Raw genomic sequence first — 22,004 nt, forward strand, 5'->3', positions numbered from 1 at the left:
AATACAAACTAACATCAGAAAGAAGTTAATCTAGGAGTCTAATAGGCTAAGAACAAAAAGAGGGTTTATGTCTGAGGTCTCCATGAAGAGAGAGAAGAGATACAGAAGGAGTAGAATAATGTGAGAGGTCTATTAGTAATAGACTATTACTAATGAGTTTTTGAATTGATGTTTAGGAAATTCATAATGTTGTCATGAAAGTGGATAGCCGAAGTGGGATTGAGAAATTCAAGAAACTCAGAGCACTTCATCTAAAGTGGTGATAAGATTAGGAGTATTTGGAGAGACTGTGTGAAAGGAAGAGCCAAGGGGCACCTGCGTAGCTCAGATGGTTAAGCATTGCCTTGGGCTGGGGTCATGATCTGAGTCCTGGGATCAAGCCCCACATCAGGCTCCCTGCTCAGCAGAGAGTCTACTTTTACCTCTCCTTCTGACCCTCCTCCCTGCTTGTGCACGCTTGTGTGAGTACTTTCAAATAAGTAAATAAAATAGCATTTTTTTTAAAAAAGGGAAGAGCCATACTTTTTGAATGTGATAGAATGCTGGTATGTTGTAGGATAAACAGTTCTGAGGAAAGGCAGGTATAATTGAATTCCTTGTGGATGGCCTTTTGCTTGAATTTAAAGGACTACTGGTTCAGAAGTAGCAATGATGAGGCAAGATAGTGCTTATCTTTTTGTTCTCCCACTTTCTATACCATCCATTGCCCAAACCCTGTGGTTTGATGTAGACTACTTCATATGGAATCTTAAAGATTCCATGCAGAGGCATCTGTATCCTCAGAAGACAATGTAATCATCCCCACTTTAAAGCAGTATACCAGTCATTTTGAAATTCAGATTTATTAGCCATTACATTCTCTATATTATAATGAAGTAGGAGTTGTGACAGAAAGTTTTGTACTTTGATCTCATTCATTATGTTTTTTAAAATTAACTTTTTTCTAAAATGTTATTCCAGAAAGACCTATATCCTTTTGACATTTCTTGGGATTTTATTTTATGAAACATTTATTGTTTTTTGAATTATAGAATCAGATATGCCAAGTGTAAATCACTAATTTGTTTGAATCTAACTACTCCCAGAAATGAAATTGAACTTTAAAGTAAAACAAGCTAGAATCTTTAGTAGTAAATGGTACAGACAAGCTCTCAAACTTACAGTATGAAAATTAGAGCAAAGGCTCTGAGTGTTGATTTTGGTAAAGGAAATTATTACTTGATTTGATTTGGAAAAATTTTTTTTAAGGGTGAGTCTGTTTCTGAATTCTTTATTCTGTTTTACTGATCTCTATGTGTCTATCTCTCTTCCAATACCATTGTCTTCCATTACTTTTATACACATTGTAAATTTTTTTTAAGATTTTACTTACTTATTTTGGGAGTGAAGGGCAGAGGGAAAGGCAGAGAAAGTCTTTTTTTTGTTTGTTTAAGAGACTTCTATTTATTTATTTTTTAAAATTTTATTTATTCACTTGACAGAGAGAGACATAGCAAGAGAGGGAGCACAAGCAGGGGACTGGGAGAGGGTGAAGCAGGCTCCCTGTGGAGCAGGAAGCTCGATGCAGGGCTCGATCCCAGAACCCTGGGATCATGACTTGAGCCAGAGGCAGACGCTTAACAGCTGAGCCACCCAGGTGCCCCGATGTGGAAAGTTTGAATTCAAATGTAAGATTACTCAGGGGAGCTGATCGGCAGGCAGTCATTTAAAAGTTCCGAACAAAGAACGCCTAGTACCCAGTGGCTTCGTGGTAAATTCTGCCAAACATTCAAAGAGGAAGTACCAGTAGTCTTTCTCATACTCTTCCAAAAAATTGAACAAGGTGTACTCTATGTACTCTATGAGGTCGTCATGACCTTCATACCAAACCCATACACAGACATTGCAAGAAAACGGCAGACCAATTATTTTTTATGAATATCAATGCAAAAATCCTCATCAAAATGATAGGAAATTCAACAGCATATTAAAAGGATTATACACCTTGACCAAGTGAGATTTATTCCTCTAATGCAAAAATGTTTTGGCATAAAAAACTAGTCAGTGGAGTACACCACTTTAACAAAATGAAGGAAGGGGAACCACATGATCATTTCAATTGATACAGAAGAAGCAGTTGACAAAATTCAGACCCTTTTAAAACCTTTTAAAAACACTCAACAAATCAGGAATAGAAGGAAATATTTCAGCATTCCTACCCAGAGCAATTATGCAAGAAAGACAGTATCCAGATTGGAAAGTTATATATAAAATGATGTCTATGTAGAAAACCTCTTAAAGATTCCATCAAAACCTGTTAGAACGAATAAATTCAGCAGAATTGTAGGATACAAAATCAACACACAAAAATTAGTAGGATTTTCTATACATTAGCATTAAACAATCTGAAAAAGAAATTAAGAAAATTCCATTTGCAGTATCATCAAAATAAATAATATACTTTATATAGTATAATTAATATACTTAATATAGTATATATTGATATACTTAATAAACTTAGCCAAGTAGGTAACAGACTTATACACTGAAAATTACAGAACACTGCTGAAAAAAGAAAGACATCAACAAATTGTAGAAAATTCTGTGTTCATGGATTGGATTTTCCTTTCACCATATACAAAAGTTAACTCAAACCAGAACCTAATGTAAGAGCTAATATTATAAAACTCTTCGAAGAAATCATAGAGAGAAAGTTTCTAGACATTGGATTTAGCGGTGATTTCTTGTATATGAAAACAAAAGATTAGGCAACAAAAGAAAAATTAGATAACTGGACATCATCAAAATTAAGGCAGCCAAGGAATGTGAGAAAATATTTGCAAATTATATATCTGATAAGGGATAGATATCTAGAATATATAAAGAAACTCTTACAGCTCAACAGCAACAACAAAACCAGAATAAAAAATAGGCAAAGGGTGCGAATGAACATTCTCCAAAGAATCTTTAAAAAAAAAAAAAAAAAAAAAAAGAAGGAAATTCTGACACATAGTACAGCATGGATGAACCTTAAAGATATTATGCTAAATGAAATAAGACAGTCACAAAATGACATATAGATGTATGATTCTACTTATAAGAGGTACCTAGAGTAGTCAGATCATAGAGCCAGAAAGTGGTAGGGTGGTTTCTAGAGGCTGAGGGAAGGGAACAGAGAGTTAGTGTTTAAAAGGTACAGAGTTTCAGTTGAGGAAGAGGAAGAAGTTCTGGAGATAGTTTGTGGTGATGATTACACAACATTGTGATATACATAATGCCACACACATAATACTGTGGACACTTAAGATTGGTTAAAATGGCAAATTTTATGTATGTATTTTGCCACAACTTTAAAAAAAAAAATTTGGTACCAAAAAAAAAAAAAAAAGAAGAATGGGTGTAGCCTGGATTCTCTTACTAGCTGTTTTATTGCTGTTCATCTGTTTGTAGAAACTCACCAGCCTTTTACAATTTAGTTGTTCATACTCCAGTCCATTTCTCTCAGTATTTCTATGAGAAAGTACAATTCAAGAACTCAGTTTAAGACTCCTGTTTAAGAAGTCAATGTGCTACATCCATTTAAGAGCCCTCTGTCAGGCAAAGGCATACAAGTATTACAAATTAATGAGAGAAACAATTCAGATAAGGGCACGTAAGTGATTTTTAAAATAGTATTGACTTAAATTACAAAAGCAGCACATGCATATTGAAAAAAATACAAGTAATTCAAGATATACGGAGTATAAAGTCATTGTTCCCTTACTTACCAGGAGTAAGCATTATTAGTAATTTGTGAATCGTATTTTTTGAAAAATAGGATGGTGCTAATCTGAAAAAGATTAAAATTTTTCAAAAAATGTCTTTTATCTTTGCGGCACTTGGGTGGCACAGTCAGTTAAAGGTTGACAGTTTCAGCTCAGGTCATGATCTTAGGATCATGAGATCTTAAGCCCCACATTGGGCTCCTCACTTAGCAGGGAGTCTGCTTAAGACTTTCCCTCTCCCTCTGCCCCTCCCCACCGTGCAGGAATGTACAAGGGTGCATGTGCTCTCTCCCTTCTCCTCTCAAATAAATATATTTTTTGAAAATGTCTTTATCTTCACTTTCATCATCACTAAGATTTATCAAAGTTTATGTTTACCAAAGTGCTTTATACGGTCATCTGATTTAATCATTATACAAATCTTATGAGGAAGTATTATTTTCATTTTTCAGATGAGGAAAAGGAAGTGCAGAGAGGTGAAATAACTTGCTCACAACCGTGTATCTAATAAGTACTAAAGCTAGTAGAACTGTGATTTGAAAAAATCTGGCTGACTGTAAATACGAATCTATAACTTATTTGCCTAAAATCTTTCAGTAGTCTTTCAGATTCATACATAGTATTCCATTTAATGACGGACCATATCTCTTATACTACCTCTTCCTTAAAACATTTTTTTAACATTCCAGATAGCATGTTTGATTTTTCTCATTTCTTGAGTCCTGCTTCCTTAATCTCCCTTTTTTTTTTTAAGATTTTATTTATTTATTTGACAGAGATCACAAGTAGGCAGAGAGGCAGGCAAAGAGAGAGGGGGAAGCTGGCTCCCCGCCTAGCAGAGAGCCCAATGCGGGGCTCGATCCAGACCCTGAGACCATGACCCGAGCTGAAGGCAGAGGCTTTAATCCACTGAGCCACCCAGGCACCCCCTTCATCTCCTTTTTAGATTTGTTCCCTACCACTGGGCCAGAACATTTAGTTTTTCAAGACTTTCTTCATTTCTTATTTTATGTTCTTATAGGAACTGTCTCATCTTTTCCTGTAATTTCAGATACCTATGACAATGATTCCTAAATTTATCTCCCTACTCCAGTCTAGATCTGCCCTCTGAGCTCTATACCCATATATATATATATATATATATATATATATATATATATATATATATATATATAAAACATTGTTATTTGGAAGGCTATTAAACGGAATCCCCAGACCTTCACTAATTTTTCCTCATCTGTATCATTTCAGAGGAGTAATGAGTTTTACAAACTGCTCTGGAGAATTATACTGCCTTTTATTTATCCTTAATTACCTCACTTAAATTTCAAAGAATGGTTCCTCATTCTATTATTAGCATCCTGGTATTGATCATCAAGTATATTTACTTTCCCTGGACCCTAAGTAGTTTTTCTTTTTTAGTTCAATACCAAATTTTCCACTGTTGTATCTAGACACTCTTCCCACCATGCCATTAAATTGTATTAGAATCTCTCATTTAAGAACCTAACTGTTCCTACCTTTTCCTTCCAGGATAGCCTTTATTCTACTCCATACTGAAATGTCATGTAACCCCAGATAATGCTGATCCAGTTGCATCCTCCTCCTCATTCAATCCCTAAATTTATATTACATCATAAAACAGAAAGGAAAGTTATCATTCACTGAATGAATATATTTTACAAGTTTCACATACTTCGTGTTTAAATCCTCCTAGCCTGGCAAAGTAGATATAGCCCATTTTCAAATGAAGAAACTGAGACTCGGAAATAAGTTAATTTTTTTCAGCCAACATGGCAGAATGTATACTGAAACTAGATTTATCAGAATCCAGATTTATTTTAGTAATCTAGCTAAATCACAGCCCATTCCAGGTATTCAAACTGTTCTTCCCATTACTGTGAATAACCTATTTCAGGTTCCTCTTTTCTTGGATGAATTCTTACTTTGTGATTTATACACCTCTTAGGAAAGGAGGCTTGAGTATAATGCTTGTTATTAATTTTTCTTTCATTCATCCTATAACTTATGATGTCCCAGGTATATAATAAATGCTAGGGATTCAAAGATAAATAAAACATAGAGCATGAACTTAAAAGGTTCATAATCTGATATCGCTTATTCTATATGTTGCCTAGTATAAGCATTCATATGTTACCCATGCTAAGAGGACTTCTGATTGCTCCAAAGTAGAGGGATATTTTAATCACAGTAGCCCCTGACATGAACAGCTTTTAAATGCTTACAGAATAAGAGAAGAAACTCTATATAGTGCTGTGGTAGAGTTGGCTTGGTCCTTGAATTAGTTACTGTACAGAATAAGCTGTTAACAAGAGACCAAAAAATACTGTGCTTAGATAAGACAGACGTTTATCCTCTCATGCAGCAGTCCAAAGTTGAGTAGCGAGGGATGATAAGGTAGCTCTACCATCCTTAAACTGTGGTTTCCCTCTCTGGGATTGCAGTGGCCATTCTACTTTGTTAACATTTCCCTTCCAGTGAGAACAGAGAGAAGCATGGAAGAGCAGATAGCTTTCTTTTAAATATGCAGTTCAAAATTTGTATAGGTCACTTCTGTTCACATCCTGTGAACAGAACTTAGACATATGGTCATATGGCTGTAAATATATTCTCAACTGGATGACCATGTGTCCAGGTAAAAGTCTATATTACTGAAAGAAAAAGCAAAAATAGGGCACCTAGGTGGCTCAGTCATTGAGCATTTGCCTTTGGCTCAGGTCATGCATGATCCCAGGGTTCTGAGATTCAACCCCCATTGGGCTCCCTGCTCAGCAGGAAGCCTGCTTCTCCCTGTTCCATTCCCCCTGCTTGTGTTCCAAGAAAAAACAAAAATGTATATGGAGGAATAATTAGCAATCTTTGCCACATCTTTTGACTGACTAGGCTAAAGTTGCTGGAGAATATCAAATATCACAGGAGTCCATAATGTGGTCTTAAAATATTTAATCAGCTTTCTTACTTATACCAGGTTGCTTTTCATCCATTTCTGCCACTGTTCTGTGGAAAAAACCAAATACATTTAATAAAGAGTTAAGTATCCTCTCTTGATTCTTTGGCCATCTTTTTATGAGAAAGATCAGTAATAAAATAAATAAAACATTTTGAAATTATAAAACTGGTTGCCATTTAAAATTAGATTACCATATTTATAAATGAATTTTCAGAAAACTTCCTACAGCTGATCTCCTGCTTTTCCCAAGATCTTTGCATTATGTAAAAAGAAAATGGGGTGCCAACAGGGATACCTGGGTGGCTTAGTTGGTTAAGCAGTTGACTCTTGATTTTGCTCAGGTCATGATCTCAGGGTCCTGGGATCAAGCCCTGCATTAGGCTCTGCACTCGGTATGGAGTCTGCTGGCGATTCTCTCTCTCCCTCCTCTGTTCCTCCCTCCACTTATGCACTTTCTTTTTCTCAAAATAAAATCTTTTTTTTTTTTTTAAAGATTTTATTTATTTATTTGACAGACGGAGATCACAGAGAAGCAGGCAGAGAGAGAGGAGGAAGCAGGCTCCTTGCTGAGCAGAGAGCCTGATGCAGGGCTCAATCCCAGCACCCTGGGATCATGACCTGAGCCGAAGGCAGAGGCTTTAACCCACTGAGCCACCCAGGCGCCCCAAAATAAAATCTTTTTTGAAAAAAATTTTTAGAAGGAAATGTGGAATATAACATACTTGTCTCTTCTTGCCAGTTCTTATTTAAAAGTGAAAATTCAGCAATGTCTTGTATACAGAGGTAGAAATCTCTTAATTATAAGATAGTTCAGGTGCTTATAAAGAAAATTCCCTTTTTTTGTACTGCTGAGAAAAGTGAATGATACAGAATATTTAGAGCCATCTCATTTACCAAGAGCCTTACTGACTAACCAATGAGTCAAGGATGAAATCCTCGAATAAGACTAAATTTCACCGTGTATTTTTTGTCATAAATTACAGATAAAGATTTTATTTATTTATTTGATACAGAGCATAAGCTGGGGTAAGGAGCAGAGGGGAGGGAAGAAGTAGACTCTCCCGCTCAGCAGAGAGCCTAATGCAGGGCTCAATCCCAGGACCCTGTGATCATGGCCTGAGCCAAAGGTAGTCGCTTAACCAACTGAGCCACCCAGGTGTCCCAGATCTAAACATTTGTGTGACAACAAATGTTAAGCCATTAAGGGTTGTTTTGTCAGATTGCTTTATCAATAGTCTTAATCCATCTGAAATGTAAAGTGGCAGGGTTATGTTACCTCTAAAAGCTTGTAGAACATGTTTTCTAGGATTGTATGAAGGCATAAAATTCCTTTATTATAGGTACTATTTTATTTAATAATGCCTTTACTTTCACTTAAGATGTGAGGGGCTTCATTGTTTACCACTCTTCTTTTTTCCTTTCTTTGGTCCCCAAAATTTCTGTATAAAGTGTCCATGGGAATGGAGCTTGTTTTTTTCTACAGAAGCTACTGGTATCAGAATAAAGGTGCTTCTAGCCATTTCTGACTGAAGTTTTATTTCTTCTATTGTACATTGTCAGTACTTTGCCATAGACTTATTTTCTTCCTATCAAAATTTAAAATATTTGTGTCCTTTGTTCCAGAAATATGTCCTGTCAAAACTTTTAGGCAGGTATGCTAAGATATAAATTCAAGAAGATCCTTTAATAATAGGGAATGTTTAAATTACGATGTTCATTCAAAGATATTCTGAGCAGCTACTCAGTGTATTGTATCAGGGACTGTTCTAAGTACTGAGTCCATAATGATAAGCATACATGCTCCCTGCTTCATGGAATGGTGGTATATCTAGTAAAACCGAGACTAGTCAAGAAATCTCATAAATGTAAATTATCAAAGTCTGATAAGTATTAGGAAGAAAAGTGAACTGCTATTAGAACATCTGTTAGGGACTTGACCTAATCTAGGAAGTCAGAGAAGATAGTCTTTATGAACTGATTTTTGAAAGGGCAGGGTTGGGGTCCTTTGCAGGTATAAGGACGTGTGTTATAAAGACCCATTGGCCTAGAAGAATTTAAACTATAAGGGAAATGTGTAATGAGAAGAATTAGGCAAGACTGTGTAGGGTTTTTAGAGGCTATATTAAGGATTTTTGGTTCTGTATTTTGAAAGCAGTAGAAAACGGTTAAAGATATTTATGGGGGAAGGATGGGAGGACTGAATGGGTGTTATGATTACCTATGCATTTTGCAAAACACAATGGCTACAGTCCAGAGAATGGATTGGTTGATACATTTAAGGCATGTAGTGAGGTTATTGAAGTAGTTAATTAAAGCAAGTTAATTCTTGCATGGTGATAGCAACATTGGAGATAAAAAAAAAGTGGGTAGATTTGAGAGAGATACAAGATTAAAATTGACACTTGGTAATGGATTGACTATAGAACAAGTAGATGTGAAGGATTGTTCCAGCTTTCTTGATAGATAGTAGATATGTGGGTAGATAAATAATGGCGCCATATACAGAGAGGAAGTGCGAAGGACTTGATTTTGCAGGGAACTAGGGTGGCAGGGAGAAAGAGAAGTTGGGGAGAGGAGATCATCAGTTCCGAATATGTAAAAGTTGAAATGCTTTCCCAGCAACACTTGGCTACATAGAGCTAGAAGAGAGACCTAGAAACCTCAGAGAAGAGGTCTGGGTTAGAAGAAGAAATTTGATAGTCTGATATATAACCTGCCACTTCAGATGAGATGAAGAAAAGAGTATTTAGCAAAAAGAGAATCTTGGTAGAACTGGATATACTTACACCATATGCCATAGTGGTTATTTAGGGACTTGGACTTTGGTGGTCAGGCAAACCTAAATTCAAATCCCAGCTCCACTGCCTACTGAGAAACATTGGTCAAGTTACTTTGTACCTCTTTATGTATCTTTTCTCACCTTGAAATGTGGAAGATAATCTACTCAGATTTAAAGAACTAAAATAAAATAGAACACTCTGATTTTGGTACATAGTAAATGTTCAGTGAAATGACCATATGATGATAATGTATTGTTGAAAATTTTGGTTACGAAATAGTTCAGTTTTTGAAAAGTAAGATACATATATATGTGCACAGAAGTTCTGAGAGGGTACATACCAAAGTGTCAGTAATTAACTCTGAGAAGGAATGGAAGTCACAGTTAAGGAAGAGACTCACTTTTACCTTGTACATATGTGGGGTTTTGTTGTGGAAGTGATGGTAGACATTTTGTTGTTGTTTCGTATTTTCTCAACAAATGTGCTGCTTTTGTAGTTTTTAACAGCCGCTAATTGTTCCTTAATCATTTTTTACTATTTTTTTTCTCTTTGTAAACTTTGAACAACCGGGGACAGCTGGGGTTCTTGGTTCTTTTGCTTGACAAAATGTTTTTGACTCAATGGAGGTACCACAATGCTTTCTCAGAAAAAAACTTCAGAGTCCTAGGTTACAGTGAACTAGAAGAAAGACTGAGAAAACTGGCTTAGAGCATGGGGAGGTTATAATATTATATATATAATATAATGTATATAATATAATATGACATATTATCCATGTTCAGTGGTAATCAAAGCTTTAGTTAATGGATGCATACACTGCATATTATGCTAACAGATATTATATAGATATCTTGCTCATTATTAAAGGAAAGGAACTAACATTTGTAAAAAGCTTATTATGTACCAGATAATTTATACACAACATTTTCTTCAGCTCTTCAGGCAAATACCATTTTCATTTCAGAAAAAAAGAAGCCAAAGCTCTGAGAAACTAAGTAAATTAATCAGAACCAGAACACAAGATCATAAAATAAAAATAGTTTTTCATTCTTTATCATTTGACATGCTGAGAAATTGGTGGCAGCACTGTCATTAAATAGTAGATAATCAGATTGATTATCTGATCTGTCAAATTGCAGTCTAGGTAAATTTTTATGGGACTGGGGACCCTGGGGTGGGGGAGAATATAACTAAGTTATAAGAAACTATAGCAGAGAATGGTTGAAGAATAAGCTGTGTAAACCAGGATCTCTGAGTTGTTAATCCTATACAATCTCTCTCTCTCTCTTTTTTTTTGACTTAAAATTGAAGTCGATATTTAGTTTACCCAGAGTTTCAAGATAAGGTAGTTTGTGATTGAAGTGTTGCATATTGGGACAGTCGTTGTTTAATTGTCTGTCTCACGAACTGTGGAGTTTCCTTGTTGAGAGCATTTATGATAGCCTTCTATAAAGCTTTTGTTCTCTTTGTTAATCTTGGAACAGTCTGAAAGGTTTTAAATTAAGATTCTTTTTTTAACCAATTCAATTTGTTTAATTCCTGTTGTCTTTATACCAGAAGAAAATAGGAAAACAATGGTATTTTTGAGAATATTGAGATTAGTTCTTGAGGATGAAAAGAGATGATGTTTGACCTTTTGTAAGTATCATTGATGATGAGGGGCACTTGAACTTTTGTTCCTCCATCTAGGAAATAAGTGCTTTGAGAAATACAAAAAAATGACAGTTTTCAGTGTCAGCAGTAGGAAAAAAAAATTCAATTTATAGAACTCTTTTAATATTTATGAAACCCATGAAAACTTGAGCAGCTGTATATCCAAAATTATAGAGAATATGCCGCCTTAGTTTTGAAGATGAATTGAAATTTTCCCTGGATAAAGGGACAGTTCTAAAGATAAGCTTTATTTTGTTTATGACCAGGGAAGGACATGTATGGACAACCATTTTTAATAAATATAAAATGAGTACTGTATTGATCAGCATTGTTTTAAGTTTTGCTTTTGAACACTAAGAAAGACTGCAGAGTACATTATGGCACAAGTACCTAAGTACCTGTTTACCTCTTTAGATGCTGGTAGACCACTTGTTTTGCTAGTCTTTGGAATTGGAAGGCATGTCAAATACACAGAAGCCAGAGTCATCTTGGCCAGATGGTGTTTGATACAGATGGATGGTTAGTTGTCATGCAGATCTCCTAGTTGGTAACTTGTTGCTGCCATCTGACTCAAAGAATCATTCACACACACTGGCTGTCAAAAGCATCTTCTCTTCTGTCTGTTTTAGCTGTCATGTCTGTGCTCTGTACAGAAGTGTTGACAAGACATTGCTGTTGTACATTTTCAATGTGGTTGTTAGTGATTTTTCTGTTTTGTGAGGTCTTTGATAGGGCTGCAATCTACTTGGTTTGTAATTGTATTGTTTTTTTAAAAATACTGTGACAATACGATTATCTGACCTTTAAAAAGGAAATTTCAAGTTGTAAGTTTATTCAGCTCTGTTCAGTGAACAAAAGCATTTAATAAAAAGAAAAAAACCTTACTGTTTCAGTTTATATATATAACAAATATATATATATATATATATATATATATATATAAAACAAATTTAATTCTGCTCTTTCCCAATTTGATACAATATCTTCTTGTCAAAATCTTTATACTATTTTCTAAATATGTATTTTCTTTTCTTGAATTGGTACTTTTTTGCTAATGGTGTAAGCTTCCCTTTTTTCCAAAAAGAAAACCAAAAAATCAAAAAACTTTCAATATTGCCTGTCTTTTGTGCCCATTTTTCAAACTTAATTTCCTTTCGTCTTATTCACCTACTGACCTGTCTCCATTTCTCCTGTTTCCTTTATAAAATATAAGCAAAGCTTTTTCTCCATTCTTTCAGGTAACTTCTGAAGTCATGTCTATTTCTCTGATACTTAACAACTTAATTAACAAGTTATTGTCTGTTTATTCCACTAGTATTTACTGAGCATCTCATTTGCCAGCCACTGTGCTGTATTTTAGAGGTACCAGAAGAAAATAGCCTCTACCCTTGAAGAGGTCGTAGTCTAAAGCAAAATCAGAAATATAATTAGACTAGAATACTATAATTGCTATAATGTAAGTATGTGTAAAAAGCAGTTAGAAAACAAAGACCATTGCTATTCTTTCCCCCCTACTGAACTTCCAGAATATCAGTGTTTAAGTTATTACGAGTTTGCTGGAGTTTATAAAGTACTTTATTAAGTAGTTTAAGACATAGTTCAAAACTTTAACTTTTTTCTCAGCCAATGAATACATTTTCAGCGTTATTCATTTACTACACTATTTTATATGTAGCTGTGCTAAAATATGTTTCTAAGCCAGAGACTAAAAGATGAATATTACCTGGTAGAGCCTTTTGAGTTGGTTCCAAAAGAAAATACAAGTCCTTTGGTTTTCCATGAAGGTGGGGGGAAAAAACACATAGTAGAAGGAGAATGAGCTGAGGTTTGAGTAACTTACACACTTATTCTGGGCCTGTGATTGCTAAGTTTTTTGTACTGGTTACTTAGTGTTTGGATGGTAAAATATTTTTACCTATCGAAATGTAGTTAAAGAATGGGCAATTATTGGTCAGTGTTTATGAAGAGCTTTGAGTTCTTTGGAGAAAGTTGTAAATATGCAGAAGTAGATTCTGAAGAAGTAATATCAGCATGTTTGCTGATTCCTCAGCCTGGTGGTTCTGTAAGCCCAGGTAAATTTAAGCTATTACAGAATTTGCTATAGACCTTTAAATCCTTTCAGTCAACCTACTCACTCTAGGGTTTTAATTATAAAGTTATATAGGAATAAGATGTCTTGTTGTAAGAGGCATGGCCCTGGTATTTAAGGTTTTGTTCTGAGACTCATAATCACAGGTCATATGGCCCAGATGGACACATAACATACAATCTTCTATTTATAAAAATAAAATTAGACTTCTTTTTCTTTCTAACTTGGATTCTTTATTTCCTTCTTTTTTTCCATCAAGCATATACTATATACATAGTACAAGGATGTACTTACTATGTATAAGTTACTTTGCAGAGTTTTGTGGGGGGTATCAAGTTATATAACACTACTCTCGGGAAACATGCAAAGAAACAAACCACTTGAGTTACTTAGCAGCTCTGTCAGTTATTCTTGTTTGAAGTGTATTACTATAATATTTCACCCTTTATTTGGGAAAATGTGGTATTTTGCTTTAATTTCGTAAGCTGATTTATTTTGGGAAACTAGGAACAGCTGTGTAATTTATAAAGAACTTTTAAGCTTATTGGTCTCTGAAAATAATAATTTCACTAATTTTGAACTTTGATAAAAATTGAATTCAAAATCAAATATTTTTTTAAGATTTTATTTATTTATTTAAGAGAGTGAGAGAGCACAAGCAGGGAGAGCCCCAGAGGGAGATGGAGAAATAGGCTCCCTGCTGAGCTGAGCAGGTAGCCCAATGCAGGCCTCCATCCCAGGACCCTGGGATCCTGTGCTAAAGGCAGATACCTAGCCAACTGAGCCACTCAGGTGCCCCTCAAAATCAAATATTTAGTATCTACTAAAGAACATTCTGAGATTGTTAGGACCCTATTTTACATACAGGGAATTTACAGTTTAGTCATTGTTGCACAAATGATAAAAATTGATAAAGAATTCTCTATTATTGGTTGGTAATATATTTTTAAGACTTTGTACTAATTTGGTAATTGTAATACAACATTTTAATATTTGCTCAAAGGTTTGTTAACGTCTGTTATTCTCCAGTGCAAACTGCTATCTTCTTTCATTGCTTAATTCTCACAACCACTGCAATAATACAGCAAGACAAAAGGGTTAAAAATATAAGGGAAACTATGATATTTAAGATATCCAATAAGGATTAACCACATATTCTCTTGACTTCATAAAACTTAATCTGAGAAAAGAAGTTTCTGATCAATATAATTTCATAATTTGTACTTACTCCTTTGATTTTCATAGGGTCTCAGTTATGCTACTTCCTTTGTGGTTTTAAACTCTACATACAAATTCAAAACTGTTTATTTAAAAGCGATGAAACCTTAACACTTTTTAAGTTAATAGGTATTTTTATAGAATAATATAGCATTCATTTTGTCATTTATGCTTTTTTGTTGTTGTCATCAGGGACTGAATTCTAAATTACAATTTTTATCGTAACTGAAGAACCAAGAAACCATACATTGAACTATTAACCGAAATTTCTTTAATTAAGATGATTTTTTAAATTTTACAGTGTTTTAAGGGTTTTTAATTAGTGATGTGTATAATGACTATTAATACACTGTTGGAACCAGTTTTTAGTTCACAGATAATGTGCTCAATACCTGGGAATGGCAGTAGGGCAACTCATATCTATATGTAATTAATTATTAATGGACAGTAAATGTATGTACATATCTGTCAGTAAATATCAGGCTAACTGGTTTTTATGTCAGCAGACTGAGAACTATGAGCAGAGAATACGTGAGCAACAGGAACAGCTGTCACTTCAACAAACTATTATTGACAAGCTAAAATCACAGTTATTTCTTGTGAATTCCAGTCAAGGTATGTTCATATTAATTTTTTATGTATTTTTTGAACCTCTTGAAAAGAAAAGTGGAAATCAAGTTTTTCTTTTTTATTTCTCCATTGTTTCTCAGTAATTCTGATATTTTAATAACTTTGGTGCAGTTTACATATTTTTATTTAAGAATGGATACTTGCAGGTTATGGGGAAATTGAACATTCACCTGTAATATATTATAGAACTTTAAGTTGATGAAACCTCCTAGAAGACCAGTAAATAGGAAAAACTTTCTTAGATATCTGTACCCTTTTTTTTAAAGTTTTTTTGTTTGTTTTTTTTTTAATTTATTTATTTGACAGAGAGAGAGAGAGCACAGGAACACAAGCAGGGGGAGTGGGAGAGGGAGAAGCAGGCTTCCCATGGAGCAGGGAGCCCAGCATGGGGCTTGATCTCAGACCCTGGGATCATGACCTGAGCCAAAGGCAGACATTTAACGACTAAGCTACCCAGAAGCCCTGATTGTGCCTTTTAAATGAAAACTTCAAGTCCTAAAAATATGTCATAGAAAATACTTGTTCAAGAACTCAAAGACATGTATATAAGGATGCTTATAACAATAAAATTTCTAATAATGGAAAAGTAGAAATAAAGACGTGGTCAACAATTATAAATAAGTCACATAACGAACAGCTATGTAGCCATGAAAAAGTGATGATAATAGATGTTAACTTACTAACATAAGGCATATTCATAATATATAGAAGAATGAACAAAGCAGGATAAAAAAACATATATACTCTTATGTGTGCAAAAAATTCTTATTTGAATTTATATGTATAGAAAAAGGAAAACTGGGATAAAATACAGACCAAAATGTTAATAGGAATAATTCACAGGTCATAAAAGTGGTGGGCAGCTTTTATTTATTTATTTTTGCCATGTCTGCCCATTCTAATTTTCCTAGAATAAGTATGGGGTAGTTACGCAAATAATTATCTTAAACAAGGGATACATACCTGGAAATATGGCTTATTAAAAGTTTAATTGCTATTGTTGATACTAAGTTGCAAAGACTTAGAAAGATTTAGAAAACTAAATTCTTGGTATTTTTTAACACCGCTTATTTTGGGAGTGGGAGTTCTGTGTATTTAGTGGGAATGAAAAAAATCTAAATGGGAATATTTAAATTGTCAAAGTAATTTTCTAAAGATTTTTGAAGCTCATAGTTTAAAATCTCTTTAAAATTAGGGTTTTTGGTTTGTTTTTATTTTTCCAGGTGCTACCAAAGACAGGGGTTCTCTACTTATATCCAAGAGGTTTTTGTCTTGCAGATAACAGTTTTGGCAATGTTCCGCTGCTTGAAGACAGTGAAGCAAGGAAGAATAATTTGACTCTTGAGCAGCCACATGATAAAGTAAAATCAGGAATACCAAGAGAAAAAGAATTAAAGGTAGACTGCACTGCTGGTTTATTCCCTAAACGAAATAAGAAATGAGAAATCAGGTTCCACAGATTTCCTGAATTATTCAGTCAGTATTCTGTCAAATTTGGGTGGGCAGAAACAGGGGAGAAGGTGGACAAGATCTTTCCAATCCTAACATTACTTCTACGAAAAGCAACATTCAGATGCCAATACATAATGCATCTTGTTTTATTTTCCTGAGGTAGATCCACAATTAGAATTTATTTTTATTTATTTATTTTTTAAGATTTTATTTATTTGACAGAGAGATCACAAGCAGGCAGAAAGGCAGACAGAGAGAGAGAGGGAAGCAGGCTCCCTTCTGAGCAGAGAGCTGGATGCAGGACTCGATCCCAGGACCTGGAGATCATGACCTGAGCCGAAGGCAGCAGCTTAACCCACTGAGCCACCCAGGCACCGCCACAGTTGGAATTTAAACAGAAATTCTGTTTATACACAAACAAATGACTTACAATGTTTCTAAATAGAAGCACTATTTCCAAGTAAAATAAAGGCTTAGGTTTGTTTCATGTTTCCTGGTATTTTCTTTTCTGTATCATAGGCGTTTAACAAATAAAACATTTAACTAAAGGTAGATAGTAAGGCATAGATGATTCTGAATTAGAAACAACACTCTGGTTTTTTTCTTTAATTGCTTATGCTTAATTTTTTTAAAATATCCACCTAACCAGTTTAAGCAAAAAGAAACAGTATAAAAGAAACATTCTATATCTGCAAGGAGATATATAGAAGATGTTCAAGCTACATTACTTAGAAACACAGCTTAAACATCCATCAGTAGCAGAATAACACCTTTATGAGAAACACTTTAGAAAAATTAAAATTAACTAAATATATATTTGTATGCCTAGATTTCAGAAACAGTGCTGAATAAAAAGTAGAAATTATGAAATGATAAAATGGGAATAATTTATGTAAATTTTTTGAAATACAAAATGACATTATTTATAAAAACTTAAGTATGTAGTCGAAGTGTAGAAACATGGAAAGGAAAGTTACACCACTTTTTTAGAAAAATGATCACCTCTACAATTGGAGAAAGAAGAGTGTGATTCTGGAAGGGAATAAAGTGGGCTTCAGTTTTATCTACAACTTTTTTTTCTTTTCTTTTCTTTTTTTTTTTTGAGAAAAGAGCTGAAGCAAAATGTTAACACTTGTTAAATCAAGGTAGTAGATACACAGATGCATTTTTCTCCCTCTTTTTATGAATCATTGAAATGTTATGTTTAAAAAGGAATTTTTTTAATGAGTTAGGTTTTAGTAGCATGAAACCACTTTTGAATAAAATAAGATCTCCCAGTAAATGAGGATTCTTAACATCTGCAAGACCAAGTAAGTCAAGAATGCTCTGTTTATTTCTTTTCTTCTAGGTAAGGTAGAAGATTTTAGCTTTGCGTGCCAAGATTATTCAATTACCAGGCCCATAACTAAGACTATCTTAACTTGTTTTCGTTTAACATCAAATATATCTAGATACATTTCTCCGTATAAAAATTTTAGAATGGGAAGTTCTCTAAAGTATCTCCTGTTTCTATTTTTTTTTTAAATCATTCTTGTTTTTTTATTTGGATCATTCATCTCTCCCCCTCCCCTTTGCAGTTTCCATTTATCTGAAAATGCTGATAAACACAAGAAACCCTGGCACTGGAATATGTTTAGGTTTATTTTGCAAAAATAAGATTCAGAAACAGTGACTTCTGACTTCTGAAATGCAGTTTTATGATTGGGTCTATTATAGTATATTACAAAATAATTGAACTACTGTACAATGGCAACTTACAAATTTAGTGCTTAAGTAAACTATCATTCTACTTTCCTGTTTCAGGGACTTCTAAATATTATTTACCATTTACTATTAATCTTTATTCAAAATTCCTATATTCCAATTATAACATTTCTTTGAAGATTATTATCTAGCATCTCTAGTTCAAAATATAGAGAAGGTATTTTTGAAAAGATTAGTCTTGCTTAGAACAAATGGGATGATGTAAAAGGCTCTTAGATATGTTAATAATTTCATTTATTTTCTATTTGGTTAATTTGTCATTGCTTATGAAAGCTTTAGAGTTTATTTTTCAGTCAGTAAGCATTGACTTCAACAGAATTATTTTTTAAAATACATTTGCTTTATTTTTATAAGATATCTTTTGTTTGTAAATATATGTCTAGACACCTGGGCTAACGTTAAATATAAGTAACAGAAATTATGTCAGACATGACTTATTTCTAAAGAAATAATGTTGCATCAATTGTAACTTTAATTTGTAGACAGACAATAGAGGGAAAAAAAGTTCCAAGTAAGAAATAAATCTATAAGTTCAGTGAGTTCTCATAATGATCTTTACTAGTGAGAGAAACATTTATCTGACAGCCACATATTTAATACTTTGAATAACTCATCAACTCAGTCTTCTTATACTGTAACCATTTAATAAAAATAAAAATTAACTGTCTTGTGTTTCAGCTTTCTTAATCTTTGTATATCCGGAGCCAAACTGCTCATGAGCACTAAATATATAACAAATTAAAAAGAAGAGTAAATATATTCTAAAAGAATGAATAAATTGGATTTATTGAATATTTGAGAGCTGGCTGTATATTGTAAAGTTATGCTTCATTTAGAAAAATACTGCCTAATTAGGTAATTGAAATTAAAATCTTTTCAACTGGCATATATATTGATCTATACATACTGAGTTATAATTAAATTTAATTTTAGTTAATACAAGGGAAATCCGTTCCTAAAGAACTTCAATTTGGAATACATCAGGGTTTTTCCAAAATGAGGAAATATATTGGTTATCAGTTGTGATTTTATAAAAGTATTTCTCTCCATATAAAGACTGCAAGACTGGGACGCCTGGGTGGCTCAGTCAGTTAAGTGGCTGCCTTCGGCTCAGGTCATGATCCCAGCGTCCTGGGATCGAGCCCCACATCAGGCTCCTTGCTTGGCAGGGAGCCTGCTTCTCCCTCTACCACTGCCTGCCATTCTGCCTGCCTGTGCTCTCTCTCTCTCTTTCTCATAATTAAACAAAATATTAAAAAAAAAAAAACTGCAAGGCATGAGGCAGAAATGGCTAAGATAAAGGTATAGTTCATTTTTTTTCTATTTTCAGTATACTTTTATAGTATTGGTCTTCTTAGAAACTGAATGATTTCCAGAAATCACATTCCCAATCAGTTGGCCTAGCCTCTATAATGAATTACTAAGTTAATAGATAGGCTTTGAACCAATAACACAAAGTTACTAATCACCCACAGTCATTTCCTTCAGTTTTGTGAGTGGTTTGAGGATTTGTTTTCTTTAAACTATATATTTTGTTCAGGATTTGGTTAGGATATTTCACAGGGGAAAGACCCTTTGACATTATGGTGAATACCAATTTTGAGTGCCTTGGCAAATGAGACAAAGAATGGAGGAAAGGGGTATATTGAGGAGAAAGAAGCTCTTTTAGAAAATTTTATTTGGGAAACATGAAATTTATAGTTTAACCTCTGTTCATGGTGTTCCTACACAGAGCATGCAAGGGTCCTTTGACTTCTCAAAGGACATAAAGAAGTCAAGGGGTGCCTGGGTGGTTCAGTCAGTTAGGCGTCGGGCTCTTGATTTTGGCTCAGGTCATGATCTCAGGTTTGTGAGATCAATCTCTGCATAGGGCTCCATCCTCAGCGGGGAGTCTGCTTGAAATCATCTCTCCACCCCACCAGAGCCCAGCCATGCACATACACATGCGTGCTCTTTCTAAAAATAAATCTTTAAAAAAAGAAAAAAAGTCAAGACAGCAGAGCCTGTATAATTGAATGACCCTTAGTACTCTGTTTATATGTTCAGAGCGTTAGGAGAAAAGTACTCCCATTTAACGAAAACCCGAGTTTCACTTCTTTTTTTTTTTTTGGCGGGATTGGTTGGGGGGAGCAGAGGGTGAGAGAGAACCCCAAGCAGGCTCCATGCCCAGTGCAGAGCCTGACACTGGGCTCAGTCCTACATCCTGAGATCACAACCCTAAGCAGCACCAGGAGTTGAACACTTATCCAACTGAGCCACCCAGGTTCCCCTGAGTTGCACTTCTTGTACGCCACCATAGTTTGCACGGTCTTTATTGATGAGACATTATTTTGGTGAAGGGTCATTGCATCATCCATCATACAGTAAAGGACCCCAAATTTTACCCCCAAACTTAACCAGCTTAAAACAACAAATATTATTATCTCAACGGCCTGTGGGTCAGAAATTTGAGAGTCACTTAGCTAGATGGTTCTAGTTCAAGATCTCATGTGATTAAAGTCAGGACATGGGCAAGGGGTTCAGTCATCTAAAGGGTTGGTGTCGTTGAAGGACCCACTTCCAAGATGGCTCACTGACATGACTGTTGGCAGATTTCTCCCTGTGGATCTTTCCTCACAACCTGGCCAATAACTTCTTCAAAGTAAAAAAGTAAGAAATCCAAGAGTGCAAGAAGGAAGCCTCAGTGCTTTCTATGACTTAGTCTCTAATAATCACCTACCTTTCCTTCCACTTTATTCTGCTCAGTAGAAATAAGCTAAGAGATGCTCCAGAGGCAAGGAAATAAGCTCCTCTTCTTGAAAGGAAGAGTACCAGAGATTTTGTAGATGTATTTTAAAAGTATCATGGGATTGTAGATTGTGGTATACAGAAGAGGGTACCAAAGAGCACGGGTGTGGGGTGTAATATTTAATTCATATGATAAAAACTAGTGAAAAAAAGTAGAGGACCTTGGCAGAATTTAATAGTAAATTCAACTTCCTGAATCCTATCACTGTTAATCTCAGAAGAAAAAAAATACCATAGCTTCTCCTCTTAAGAACAATTTCAAAAATTCTAAACATGAATGTAGACTTTCCAGAGAATAGCTGAGCGGTGTTTTAAAGAACCAAGAAACTGTTGCCTGTTGTTACTCTTTTCTCGTAGCCAATTTTAAAATGAAAATATGGGGGCACCTGGGTGGCTCAGTGTGTTAAAGCCTCTGCCTTCAGCTCAGGTCATGATCCCAGGGTCCTGGGATCGAGCCCTGCGTTGGGCTCTGCTCTGCAGGGAGCCTGCTTTCCCCCCTCTCTCTGCCTGCCTCTCTGCCTACTTGTGATCTCTGTCTGTCAAATAAATAAGTAAAATATTTAAAAAATTTTTTGAGATTATGTAGGAAATCAAATAACACAAAAATATACATACTTATTCTTCACAAAACTACTGTCTGTTATTTGTAGAACACTATTGTCAAACATAGTATCATGTCATGAGAGCAGTTATTTAAATAACAAATTGTCTTTCTTAATGTAAATATAAATTGGTATTGTTTAATTTACTTTTTTTAAAAGCCAGGATTATAATACACTGGGTCACTTTTAAGATCTTGGAAATAAGAGATTTCTGTAATTCTGCTTCTGGAAAGCACTTCAGTTGCCAAACTAAATACTATTCTAGCTGCCCAGGGTTTAACAAATATTGTGTGCTCTCATCTTTCGATCCTATTT

At 34.5% G+C, this 22,004-nt stretch overlaps 1 protein-coding gene across 8 annotated transcripts in view; it reads left to right on the forward strand.

Moving 5' to 3' along the window:
• TANK (TRAF family member associated NFKB activator) overlaps positions 1–22,004 on the forward strand; it is an 88,424-nt gene that overhangs the window by 38,833 nt on the left and 27,587 nt on the right. For 7 of the 8 annotated variants that reach the window (XM_032355729.1, XM_032355733.1, XM_032355727.1 and 4 more), the window contains 2 exons: positions 14,958–15,069; positions 16,363–16,481. In XM_032355729.1, the coding sequence (XP_032211620.1) occupies positions 14,958–15,069; positions 16,363–16,481 (231 nt within the window). The remainder of the gene's footprint in view (positions 1–14,957; positions 15,070–16,362; positions 16,482–22,004) is intronic. The other variant, XM_032355730.1, reaches the window with a different exon arrangement.

Source organism: Mustela erminea, chromosome 8, assembly GCF_009829155.1.
Source record: "Mustela erminea isolate mMusErm1 chromosome 8, mMusErm1.Pri, whole genome shotgun sequence".
Classification (NCBI taxonomy): Eukaryota; Metazoa; Chordata; class Mammalia; order Carnivora; family Mustelidae; genus Mustela; species Mustela erminea.